The 13851-nt window shown below is 40.4% G+C and overlaps 1 protein-coding gene and 1 non-coding gene across 2 annotated transcripts in view; both read left to right on the top strand.

The window, feature by feature from the left end:
• Positions 1 to 8948, top strand: part of LOC117788771 (slit homolog 3 protein) — a 56347-nt gene extending 47399 nt beyond the window's left edge. The window contains 1 exon segment of the mRNA XM_034627635.1: positions 5793 to 8948. Coding sequence (XP_034483526.1) covers positions 6119 to 8509 — 2391 coding nt within the window. The 5' untranslated portion in view covers positions 5793 to 6118 and the 3' untranslated portion in view covers positions 8510 to 8948.
• Positions 8949 to 10673: 1725 nt separating this feature from the next.
• Positions 10674 to 10755, top strand: Trnal-aag. The gene has a single exon. It is a non-coding gene; the product is annotated as a tRNA-Leu (tRNA).
• The last annotated feature ends 3096 nt before the right edge of the window (positions 10756 to 13851 follow it).

The following is a 13851-nucleotide window of genomic DNA, read 5'->3' as shown; positions in this document are numbered from 1 at the left end:
AGTGGAGTGGAGCTAGCTCTAGTTTTCCGCTTGCCATATAAATTTGTTGAAGACATATAGCAGGGATCAATAGCATGGATTTATTGTCTGCCACACATAACTTTGCCTTGGCTTTAAACTTCCAGACGGCGGAGGAACACTAAGAAATGCGTGTGGCAAGGTCGCCGGGTAAAGTTTTTTTTTTTTTTTTACCTACTTTGCCTGTCGCCGTTTTATGGGCACGATTCCAAAAAAAAAAAATAGAAAGAGGAAAAGAAAAAAGTTATGACAAAAATGGCGACGACGTCTAGCCCACACCTCTCTGGATTCTCAGTATTCTCCAAAGTGCCTCGACTGTGACGTCTGCTTGCGGTCGTTTATATGTAAAATATTTGGTTTACTTTATGACTGCTTTGGGTATTACTCTTTACTTTCTTGCGATGCCAATTCGCAGCCGTCTTTGCACACTCTTCACACTCGTCTCTGCTCTCCCTCTCACTCTTTTTTGAAGCGCCTTGGCAGTCAAAGTTTTTGGCAAGGCAGTAACAAAAACAAAAAGACGGCGCTAGGAATTATGCTATAAAAGCGTCGTCGTAGAGCCAACGTCACCGAAATTCCAAATTCTTGGCTAGCAACACTTGTCCGACAACTTCCCGTCGTCGCTCAGTTAGTCTCAATGTTCAAGGGACACATAAAATACATTTTGCTGCTAAAGCGCTGTTCCATCTACCCCGTCTTATGGAGTGAGAGATTACAGCTTTCAGAAAAATTACGAAACTAAGAAAAAACATACCAACAAATGAGCTAACTGTGTTAAGCACTCCCTTAAAGCACATTTTCGGCTACCCGAAGAGCAAATTTAAGCACAAAAGTTGAACTTAATTGACATTGTTGGTACATTAATTTAATACTACACGAATTAGTTGACGTTTTTCTGAACTAAATTCAACTGAATCAATTGCATGCAACTCTGATTTAAAATATATACATATTTGAAAATATGATCTTACGATCTTGTCAAATTACACAAATATCTTATTTAAAGCACATTTTCGGCTACCCGAATAGCAAATTTAAGCACGAAAGTTGAACTTAATTGACATTGTTGGTACATTAATTTAATACTACACGAATTAGTTGACGTTTTTCTGAACTAAATTCAACTGAAACAATTGCATGCAACTCTGATTTAAAATATCTATACATATTTGAAAATATGATCTTACGATATCTTATTTGTAATATTTTACATCGTTAGCTTTCTTTATGAAAATGCTAGGAATTTTCGTTTGCTGTTAAATCTGATTTAAATTTTTATGTAGCTTTGTGGTTTCTTGAGCAAATCACCAGCTGCTTGAGTTATTCCAAAAAGAAAACCAGTTCGCTTTCCAAGTTTAGCTGCAAATCCCAATCAATTGCTAGGCAAACTCGCGCAATTCGCATCATGCAACTTGCAACTTGCAACTTGCAGCTCTCGCAACTCGAATGCCGATTACTATTACCGAAAATTGAAGTAACATGTGTGACGACGGCGAGCATTGTTGCAATTGTAAAACGCCCCCCTGGCGGCATAAAGAGCTCAGCATCGGAGACTCCTCGTTACAGCCTCCGCATCCCAGGGTAGACATTGTTTCGTTTTCTATTTCACAGACGACTGGCTGCCTCCATTCACCAGCGACTTTCACTGGCATACAGCCTTCAGCTGGAGAACTGGATGGTGGAGCAGGGGGAGGGGTGGAGTTGTTCTGGATACTGTTCCAAATACTGCGCCCAACTTTGCAGCGTGCGTGAGCTTCAAGTCATTTTTTCTTCTCCTTTTTGTTTCTTTCTCAATCTATTGTTGACTATTGTTGTTCTTATTATTATTGTTGTATTTTCTGGGGCATTGCAAATATTTGACTGTGCTTGTTTAGCAACAAAAAGTATCTTACAGATGCACACGCGAAAACTGCTGAAACTGTAAGCTGTGCAAATACGAGTAGTGTGAGAGCGGGTGGAGCGGGGGGAACACAGTCGACGGGTTCTTCAGCGAAAACTGTGCCAAAAGACGTATGGCACAAAGCAGGATAAATTTGCCAAGTTTATCATAGCAGAATGTGGGCGAGGGCGGGGCAGAAGGGGGTTTTGATACGTTGGCAAAACATGAGGCAAAGCATGAGCATAAAATATTGTCAGCGATATTTTAACGCGCGCTCAAGCGAAATTGTCATATAAATAACACCAGGAATAGGGAGACAGTCAATGGGAGAGTAGGAGAGAGACGTTAAGAGGCAGAGAGCGAGAGGGAAACAGGGAGTGGGAGTGAAAAATACCCCCATACTCGCTCAGCAGACAACGGATATGGAAAGTGGGTTTTACTCTGCTATTGGCTGGCGTTACTTTGAAATATTAAACATTTGGCAAACAACAACAAGCCGCTTGAAGTTTATTGCTGACTTTGATGGAGGCGGCAGAGAAGGGTGCAGTTACAGTTAGTGGAAATTGGAGCAGCTCAAAGATGGCTGTGAAATTAATAAAACTGGCAAAGAGTTGCGGGCGGTCGTTTGGATCCGTTTAAAACTGAAAGGAAACTTTTGCCAAGTCTTAAATAAATAGAAAAACTAGATAAAGTGATTGCCGCTTCTCACTCTCTTACTATCACGTTCTTTACATGTTCTACCCTTTCCTATATTAAATCAGAAACATGCATTTATTTAGCAATTTCCCGGCTTTAGAGAATAAAAAGAAAAACTGTTGCAAAACTACGTTTTTATTTTTTTTTTTTTTGGCAAATTTTCAAAAACTCGCCCGGCTAAACAATAAGCACCAGCAAAGTGTGAAGGCAGGCGGAGAATTGGGCCAAAAGCGGAAGTCATAGCAAAGGCAAGGCCTGGCCAACAGCCGGCGGAGCAACAAACCAACTATTTGGAAAGAGAACAGAGATGGGGAGGGGAACGGGGATGGGGATGGGGACAGACAGACACAAACAATAAAAGAGTTATTTTTCCCATTTTTTTGTTTGGGTTCTATGCCTTTTTTGTGGGGCATGGCCGCAAGGCTACACAGCCACAGTTGAACTGACAGCCAAACATTTATAACAATGGCCAGCTGCCGGGGAATCCAGACTCAAAGTCGGACTCGGTCTCGCAGCCGGACACGGGCAGAACTAATAAATGAGTTCAGAAGCAGGGAAACAGTCGAAAAAGGTTTGCCCAATGCCCGTAAACCAAATAAGAACGTCTAACAAAAAATCACAGCGGCTAGCTATAAAATATTTAGAGCATACTTTTGAGCGCTGGACACGTCAGAGACTGCGGGTGGCAAGGGTGGCACTTGGTCTGGGTGACAATTTAAATGGTGTCGTCTAAAGAGTAAGGTTAGATCTGAAAACTAAAGTAGTCATTGTTGCTATACCATTTAATGAAAAAAGCATAGATTAGAAATATTAATACTATCAAGATAATAATAACAAGTTTATGAAATGCAACCAGTAAATATATATTAATAAAAATATATACATATACAGATTTAATTTTCAGTTTCTGTCTAAAAAATGCTCAGAACATTGAATGATATCATTCTATGATTGAGCTTGAAAAATATGCCTATAAGAATTAAAATAAGTGTTATAAAAAGGAATCTACTGAGTTCGTTACTATTAAGGAATCACTTTGAGCTGACCTTATATTTATAATTTGTCTACACATGTTGACTTTACGCCAAAAGCTTTTCTGGGTTCTATCTTTGTTGGTTTGCTCCAAGTGAAGTGTAAGTGTCTTCCAAAAGAAAACTGACTGTTAACTGCCTTTATTAGGGCAGACTAAGACAACAGCTTAGAGCAAGTGAGAGTGTCATGTCCTGAAGCCATTTGAAAGCAACCTGGCCTGCGGATTGTTTTGGCCATTTAGCGAAAATTCACATTACAGCATTTGAAATTTGATTTTCTAAGCATATGCTTCATCTTAGCCTCTCTAAACTGTCTGTTGACTGACTGCCTTAGCAGCTGTTACCCGCACGAAACTCAAATAAACAGAGCATTCGCTGACAGGACCAGGAAAAGACTATTGCTTGTATTTCACGAAACTGCTGGCAGCTTTTTGTGTGTGTGTTTTTTATATATTTCTTAACTGGATTCGCCTTTTTGGCTCACATTTTAAGCTGCCAAAAATATGTGAGAGGCCCAAGCGAGTCTCAGTCTCAACAAGTCGCTTTATGGCATATGCATGATAATGATGGGAAGACTGCAGGACCAAGGACCAAAAAAAAAGAGGAGTAAGCTGCTCCATTTTTGTGGCGTTGTTTCATATGATTGCGCCCGAGTTGCTCCCGGGTGTTTATGTGATATTTACATAATAAAAACGAGAGTCAAGCAGTTGGTACATTTTAAAGTTGAGTCTCGTCTCGTTTCGTCTCGCCTCGTCTCGAGAGTTGCTGCCCGCAGTTATCCTCTTTGGTGGAACACAAACAGCAAAAAGGCATAAGCAGTCAACTCCTCCTGCTCCTTCTTCCTCCTTGCCACCCTTTGCTGCCACACCCTTCGTTGTGAAGTATGACCCACATCTATGATTATTTTCATGACGCCTTTGGGGCCGAACCATTTCCCATTTCCAAACAATGCGTAAAGTTGAAAAATATGAAAAGGCAGAGCCAAAAATGTATGAAGGGGCACGGCTTTGTTTATTCTCGCAAATGTGCGTGATCTGTGTGTGTGTGTGTGTGTGTGTGGGTGTGTATGTGCGGGCTGGCCAAACAAAATATATGTATTCACTTTTTTGTTTTATTTATTTTATAGACCGTTTGGGGTTGCGCCTTGTGCCGATATCCTTTCTGGCATCCTTGAACTTTGCACAGTTGTGCGCTAAATTAAGTTTTCTTTTGCCATTTTCGTTGTGTTCCTAAACTGATAAATGTCCCCAAAGCAAACAAAGTGCAAGTTGTTTTTTAAGTTTCGGCCAAACTATGTGGCATATCTTTGGCCTCGTCAGTCCATTTGGGAGCTGCTTTCCCCGCCTGGAATGGAATTGAATGGGGTTTGTCTTTAGGGACTTTGAAGTTGGCTCAACAGGGTTGCTGAAACCTCGATAAAAGGAAGAGAATTTCAGTAAACTGAGAGTTAAAAGAGACCCTATTTTGTTCTATATTACAATTTAAAATGGATTTCCAATTACAATTACTTTCATTCGGACAGACAGAAGTTAAAACTTAAAAAATAATAAGAATTTAAATTAAAAATGTACAATATTCTTAAATTTTTTTAAGCCAACAACCACTAGATATAAGATTAAAGATACTAGAAACTTTGGTTGGATGATGAACAAAGCTTAGAGAACTGAAATATACTTCGTACAACAGACTTTGGCTTCATTTAGCTTCCATTAAAGTGGATTGTGTCCAGGGCCAGTTAAAGTCAATTCGAACTATTACCAGCTTCCATTTGCCTGGACTACTAATGTGAATGTCGTTGGTAATGCTGCTGGCTGTGGCCATTTAAATTGTCTTCATTTGTTTACTGCCCGTACGAAGAATACGAAATAGAGATACAGATATAGATACGGATAGAGTTGGGATACGAGAAAAAAGAGAGCAAAAAGGGAAAGGTAGTGGAAAATAATCCACAAAACTACCGATTAACTTACCCGGCAACCCGGGGAAACCAACGAGATGGCGACTGCAGCTGCCAAATCCAATGAAAATCCAAAAGCCAAGCAATTTTGAACTCTAATGGAAAATCAATTTAAAGCGCACATACTAACCCCCCTTCCACCTCTCCCCCACCACCCTCCACCATGCTATTCACCCTTTCTCACCCCCTCTTCAATTGCTTCTCTTTGCAGGCTAAACAGCAGTCAGAGCGCCACGAATGTCGGACGCCAAATACGAAAGCCATTGGCAAACTTGGCTAAAACGTATTTAACCCAAAATAAAAGCGGACAAACAGACGAAGAGGAGAGAAGCAAGAGGAGGGAGAAGGAAAGGCTATACCGATAGGATAGTCCACGTCTGTTCCCAACAAAAGCAACTAACCAAACGAACTACACCACAGAGTGTAGGCACACACCCGCTCCAAAAGAGGGGTCTTACATACTGAGAGACGGGAAAAGCGACAACGACAGAGAACGAGAGTGAGAGAGAGAGAGGAAGAGTGGGAGAGAGGGACGTAATGAGCAGACGACGGTCGTCGGCAATGGCAATTACCATGTCGCCGTCATCGTCATCGTTGGTTCCACTGTCTGTGCTGCTGGTACTCCTTGTGCTGCTCGTGCCGACAAATGGCCTGGCAAATTGTCCAAATGGCTGTGAATGCGATGACGAAACATTGATGGTGAACTGCGGTGTGGGGACGCTTGATGTGCTGCCCATAGCACTTAATCCATCGATACAGCGTCTGGTCATTAAGAACAACAAACTGAAGACCATCGACTCATCGATGCAGTTCTATTCGCAGCTCACATTCCTTGATTTGTCCTTTAATGACATGGTCACGATACCGGAACGCTCATTTGCCTATCATGCCAAGCTGCAGGAGCTGCATCTCAATCACAACAAGATTGGACAGGTATCGAACAAGACGTTCACTGGTCTAACCACAATAAGCGTGCTCAATCTGCGGGGCAATCTTATTGCCGAGCTCGATTATCGCACATTCTCGCCCATGGTTAAGCTGGAGGAGCTGAATCTCGGCCAGAATCGCATCAGTCACATCGATCCCCATGCATTGGACGGTCTGGTGAACTTGCGTGTTTTGTATCTGGATGACAATACCCTGACAACGGTGCCGTCAGAGCTCACATTCCAAGCCCTGCCCAGCCTGGCGGAACTCTACCTGGGCACGAATTCCTTTATGACCATTCCGGCAGGTGCTTTCCAGGATCTCAAGGGTCTAACGCGTTTGGATCTGCGTGGTGCGGGACTCCACAACATATCGGGCGATGCTCTCAAGGGTCTGGAAGGTGTACGCTATTTGGATCTCTCCGATAATCGTTTGCAGAGCGTTCCCACTGCTGCACTGCAGCATCTGGTTCGACTGGAGCAGCTGTCGCTGGGTCAGAACGACTTTGAGGTGATTGGAGCAGGTGCCTTTGTGGGTCTTCGTGAGCTCCGTCAGCTGGAGATCACTGGAGCTCAGCGTTTGCGTCGTGTGGAAAGCGGCGCCTTCACGGCCAACACGAATCTGGAGCATTTGAATCTCTCGGCCAACAAGCAGCTCAGCGAACTGCATGCCAATGCCTTGGGCGGATTTCCACACCTCAGCACAGTGATCCTGAAGGAGAACCAGCTGAGTTCCCTATCGGAGAGTCTCTTCCCATGGTCGGATCTGCAAAGCCTCGACCTCTCGGAGAATCCCTTTGTCTGCGACTGTCAGCTGATGTGGCTGCGTAATCTTCTCATCAGCAAGAACGCCAGCAATCTGTATGCTCCAGTCATCTGTGCCTATCCGGCCAATTTGAGGGAGCTGCCACTCACGCAGCTTGCGGAGCCGTTGTTGGGTTGCACACACGGAGCGGCCAATAAACAGGCCATCATTGGCATCATGGTTGTGGGTTGTGCCGCATTGATCACGACCTTGGCCCTGGTGATCTACACATGTCGTCGTCGCATCCGGGAGATGCTGAAGGGTCACTCGGCGCTGGGACGGAAGGAGCGCGAGTATCAGAAGACCTTCTCCGATGAGGAGTACATGACGAGACCGCCGCCAGGTTGCGGTGGTGTGCATCCAGCATCGGGTTATCCCTGTCCCAGCAGCTACAATACACAGTATTTGGGCAGCCGGCCGATTCCAGTCACTGAGCTATAGCTAGAAGCTCCACCCCCACCTCAGCTGCGGGGTCGGGGTGGTGCCCCCTCCAGTCACAATGGTCCCTCGCCCTCGACAACCTCACAACCAGCGACGTTACAACAACTGCAAGTGCCCAGTGCCATCGATGCGCATGCTCCTTTTGCCCAACTCAGTCACATTCACTACATGACCAACAATCCACAGACACCACAGACACACCCACAGACACAGATATCGACCACGGCAACGACTCCACGCTCCCATCACTCGCAACAGGACATGCGACTGTTGGCCAATGGAGGTGGAAAGGTGCTTGGGTTGAATGCATCCCTGCCACGTCGACAGTGCGGCGTGCAGGAGAGCACCTTGTCGCACTATAGCCAACCCCTTGCCAATGGTCATGCCGGCATCCGCCTCACCCAGGATCACTTCAATCACAATGGCGGCGGCGCTGTCTATGCCAAGCCTTGTGATGCCATGGCCGATGCTGGCTACATACACAACAACTCTCACTATTCGCTGCCGTTGGATCATGACATGCCACCTAGTCCCACGCCCACACCACCTCCGCCCGCTTTGCCCCTGCGGAATGGGATGGGCATGGCGTTGGTGCATGGAAACACGACTGGCAGGCGATCCTTCAACAGCAACAGCAATAACAACAATGTGGCAACTCTCTCAAACAACAATCACAATGGAGTCGGTGGTGGTGGTGTAGTGTTGGTTAACGGCAGCAACAACAACAACAACGGGAGTCTGCGTCGCTATCACTGATATACACTCAAATCGTGTGGCACTTTGGGTCGCACCAAGACAACAACACAACAACACAGCGCGGACATTGAGTTGTATCACTTCTACAAGGGCTGATGCCGAGACCAGTTCACATTGTGTTATTTCAACTATCCATTAATTAAAACATATTTATAAATTGTATATTTAGTTAACCTTATTCTTATTCAGGCGAAAGCATTTTGTATAAATTAGTCTTTAGTTTCCAAAAACGAAATACAATACAAATACAGAATTAAATGCGTGTAAATAAAGTTTGACATGCTAAATGCAGCTTAAAAGCCTCGACAATAGCCAACACTGTTTTGTCTGGTTAGCTGTATTGCGCAAAGTCCTTTTTCGCATCCAGTGATCTTAACTATTAAGTTTTGCTTAAACGTTTAAATTCCTGTATATAATTAATTTCTATAAACATATAATACAACAAAATAAACGACAATTTAAACACAAAAAAAAAAAAAAAACATTTAATTAAATGAATCTACTAAAATTGTATACAATTAATTTACGCTTTTTTAGCACAAGTCATTAAAAATATATATATACATATATGTATTTAGTATAAAATATTCCAAAACCATCAAAAATTATACAAACAAAAAAAAACACTACGATCCAAATATGAATATGCAAAATATTAAAATTAAAACATTAAAAAAAAACCCAACAAATAATAAATTAAAAAAAGGGCTAAAAATATAAGGAAAATCATAGATAACAAACCATTTTTATAGTTAATAAAATCAAAACAAATAGAAGACAGAATTCAAACTTGAATTACTTATTGAAATAATAAATAATGAAAGTTCATATAAGGTAACAAACATAGCTAAAATTATGCAAAGCCACGCAATATTTATATATATGGTACTACAAATTGACACAATATGAATACAAAAGCAATTTATGAAACATAAATAAATACAAAATATGTGTAAATAAAAATATTATACTTGAACAAATTTAATTTTCTGTTGTTTTTATATGGCCATTTGGTTGATTGGATTTTCCTTTTTTTCCTTATTTTTTCCAGTTTAGTTCACTTTGTTGTGACGAGTTGGCAGCGCCATTGAATAAATGTAACTGTATATAAGTATTTAACAATTTAATGGAACAAAATGCAAAACACATACAAGGGAGTTAAGCGTAACCTAAAACTAAAGAGAACAAATTTGTAATTAAAAAACTTATTCAAACATAAATTCATATTCATATTTCATCAAACCTCTCATATAGTTATACAAGTAAATATATATACACATAACTATATAGATTGAAAACAATTAAATTAAATTCTAATAGTGTGTAAGCAAATTACAAGGGACACGAATATAGTTAAAAGAGCGTTTAAAAAGGCAACAAGGAATAAGCAAAGTATATTATATGAAAATCAACCAAATTTAGATAACGAGTATGTATGATCATATATTATTGAAAGAGTAATTAACATATATAGATAACAAAAATAATATGAAACATACAAGGAAATTTCAAATACACTTACTCGAGTACACACATAATAAATAAATACGTATGTAAATTACATATGTGGTTGGCAAATGAAATATATAATTGCAAACTGTTCAACAACTAGAAGATAAAATCAAATAAACGACAAACTTAACAAACTTATTAAGCAAACTTGTCTTTTTCTTTGCAAATATAATTAATATTGATATCTAACTGGCTTTCTTTTGACCTTAGTAGAAAACCACAAATTCTTTAAAATAATGTATTGGTTGGAAACTTCAAAAACTATAGTTCAGGGTCAGAAGTTTTTAGTGGAAAGTATGAGTGAGATTGTTAATTTGAATATTTTAGTCTGTTTCCGATTAAAAATATCACAGTTAATGGCAAGTGACATAAATGCCTTTGTATCTTTGTATGAAAGCCTCACTTTTCTAGGACTACTCCAGTCTCAGAAAATGCTGAAACCTATAATCTACTCAGACATATTCTCAGCTTTTTATTCTCTATATTTTTAGATTCGAGTATCTTATGTTGGTACGAGTAAATCTTATAGATACGTTTTTATTATTGCAGATTACATTTTATATCAAGGTACCTCAAAGTCACATCTAAATTTAGAAATTCATTTATACTGTGTAAAGATATATCAGCATTTAAATTCAAGCCATATTTATATGGTAGCGTGGCCGAGCGGTCTAAGGCGCTGGTTTAAGGCACCAGTCTCCTCGGAGGCGTGGGTTCGAATCCCACCGCTGCCAAGTGATAAACTTTTTTTTTATTTCTTTAAACAAATATTTTATTTTCTGTACAAATATTTAAAACAATTTTGTGCAGTTATCAGTTAAATGACTGTTTTGTTAACCCATCTGTCAAGCGTTGCCAGCTGTTTGTCAACACCAGCAGCCAACATGCTCGTATCTAAACACTTTTCTATGCAATTTGGTTAATACGGAGCATAAACAAAAGCAGCAGCAGCAACAGCAGCAACAGCAGCGACATGTTGGCACTCATCTGCATAATTTAATTACATTGAACAATAACAAAACATGCACATTCACACACACTCACACACAGACACACACACACATACACAAGGCACATACACGTGGAAGAACGTGCTGCGTTTTGCACTAATAAGCGCGAGTGGAGAGAGACTAGCTTCTCCGCTTCTCTGCAGCTTCCATCTGCCTCAGACGCACTCTCATTCTCCCCTTGCAGTTGCCATGTTGCTTGTCAAGCGACACACGACGGCCAACGCCGACAGCAACAACAACAGGAACAACAGGAACAAAAATCTCAAGTGAACAACGCGAGCGATGCTGGCATAAACAGTTACACATTTCCATGACACGTCTCCTGCGCCCCAAAGCTCCCTGATGTGGAGTTTCATTAGATGCTGTTGTTTTTGTTGTTGTTGTTGTCCTTGTTGTTGTTGTTGTTGTTTGTGCATATGCGACATTAGCGCACGCAAACAACGTACACACAATTAGAAGAATTAACAGTAGTTAAGGCAGCAACAACAACAATGACAAACAAGTTGGCAAGAACTGTTGTGGGTGTCAAGAGAGGGGGAAGACGAAGAGGTGATGTTGCTGTTGTTCCTGCAATGCTTGTAATACAGTTTAGTGAAATGGGATGGTGGAAGAAAGAGGGCAGAAAGAAGAGGGAAGAGAGTACCGCGTTGCACTTTTCGTACTTCGCATAGTTTCTGCTTTTAAGGCCTGTCGCCTGCCAGGACATACACGCAAACACACATATGTATATGTAAGGAGGATAAGGTTGGATGCAAGGACACGGCTAGGCAGAGGGAAAGAGAGCTAGTAGGGAGTAGGGAAGGGGGACTATGCGGCAACTTATTGGCCACAACATGCCAACTTATTAGGCAAAAGCGCAAAAGTTATAAATTGTTTTACGAGGCGCACATTGTTACGGGTATAAATATGAGCATAACATAAGGCAAGGAAGCCAAAAAGTTAGACTGCAAGGATAGACAGAGAGGCCAAATACAAATATACTCGTAGACAGAGAAGCACGTCAAATATCCTTCGCTTTAAAATTGAAAATTTCTCCAGAATTTAATTGCTATTCATACTAATATTTTAATTATAATCAACCATAAGTGTCAAACGAGATAATGGAGAACCAAAACTATTACAACTATAGTTAATTTTTTAATTTTCTTAAAAGTTGGAAAATCATTTTGGAAGAGTTTTAATTGTGTATCGATTTTCTTATTAGAATTTAGTCTGTGATATACAGGGGTGCCACAGAAAAGGAAACAAACCGAAAATCTCCCAAAAATGTATGGAGTTTTGGAAGATTTGTGGTTGGTTTCGATTTCTGTGATAAACTGTTTTCTTAATTTTTCCTATTTAAAAGAATTTTATTTAGTTTAAAAGAAATAAAAATTGTGATAACTAAACAAAAATTTGAATAAATTGAGTTAGAAAGGTCGCCAAACAAATCAATAAATTTACACAAACCCAATTTGGAAATTCTAAAATTCTCAACTAACTTTTTTCCTTTTATCATAACCACAAAATTCAGAAAAAATGTACAAATAAACCAATTTTAAAGTTACAGATTAATCCTTAAGCGCTCGTAACAATAGTTGAACTATAGGTTGAGCTGGGTTTTTTAGTAACCGTTTTTGGGTCTCTAGTTGACCACAACCGACTGACCGGAAATCCGTACAACACGAAGCACAAGCAAAAAATGGTCAACGTCCTTCGTCCCTAGGATCTATTGTGTAATATCCGTTGGCTATTATTCTAATTCGAGCCGAAAATTAAAAAGTTGCCTATGAGCTGACGAACCCTCGACTACGTCCCTCACCCCAACCGTCAGCATCGGTTTGTGGTCTCTTTTCTGGGGCTTTTTGTGTGCGTTCAGCGAAATTTTATGGAAAATAGAACCCAAAATACGGAACGAAACGCCTTTTTGAATGGGGACAACGGTTGGCATCCTTTGCTGTTTTATTCCTGCTATTCAAAATAAAGCTACCGCATCAACAAAAATAGCAAAACAGCACAAAATACTCGTAATATGCATACTATACGAAATAAAGAGAAATATGAAAGAGAGAGAGAAATTAACATATAAATTAGCACAGGAGACAAAGCAGAGACTGTGCGAGAAAAGGGAAAGGGGGACTGCTTTTGTTTTGAAAAACAATTTCTGTTGCATAAATTTGGCAATTAAAAATATTTTTGTGCTATATTCGTGCCCGTAAGTATTTCCTTATTTGACCGAATTTCGTTCACATTTTCCGGCTATGATTTGGGTATGAAAACATTTGCATTGTTTCATTATGAATGCCGCCTATTCTCTCTCTCTATTCATCATCTATGTAAGTAAAGCTCGTCAACAGTCTGAAGCTTGGAAAATAAGACAGAAGAAGCATTTAAAAGCGTCTCACATTTTTGAAGAAACAAACACACATAAAAATTGCTGACACCTTTGAAAAATTTTCACGCCAATAAAACACAAAAACATGTCAGGCAGCGCTGGAAAAGCGTGAAAAGCGCAACCCACACTGGTAGAAAGAGAGAGAAAGAGAAAGGGAGTGATGATGGCGATAAAGTCAGAGCATAAAGCTCCAGCGTTGACAATTCTCAGTCGAGACGAAGCGGGAAAGCGGGAAAAAAGGAACAACCGCAGAGCTGGCAAAGTGAGGTTAGGTGGCGCTGCCAACTTGTTTTGTATTTTTCGCCCCATTTTTGTCACCCAACATCAACAAAGCAGAACAGAACAGAACAGAGCACAACAAAACAAAAATGAACAAAATGATACAGAAATTTGTTTTAATGCGCGCACTTTTTATGCTTTTCTTTATAACTTCTTTTTATATTGTA

The sequence above is a fragment of the Drosophila innubila genome (genome assembly GCF_004354385.1).
Source record: "Drosophila innubila isolate TH190305 chromosome 3L unlocalized genomic scaffold, UK_Dinn_1.0 0_D_3L, whole genome shotgun sequence".
Lineage (NCBI taxonomy): Eukaryota > Metazoa > Arthropoda > Insecta > Diptera > Drosophilidae > Drosophila > Drosophila innubila.
Note: the sequence above shows the minus strand (reverse complement) of the source record. Positions and strands in the feature narration are given on the sequence as shown.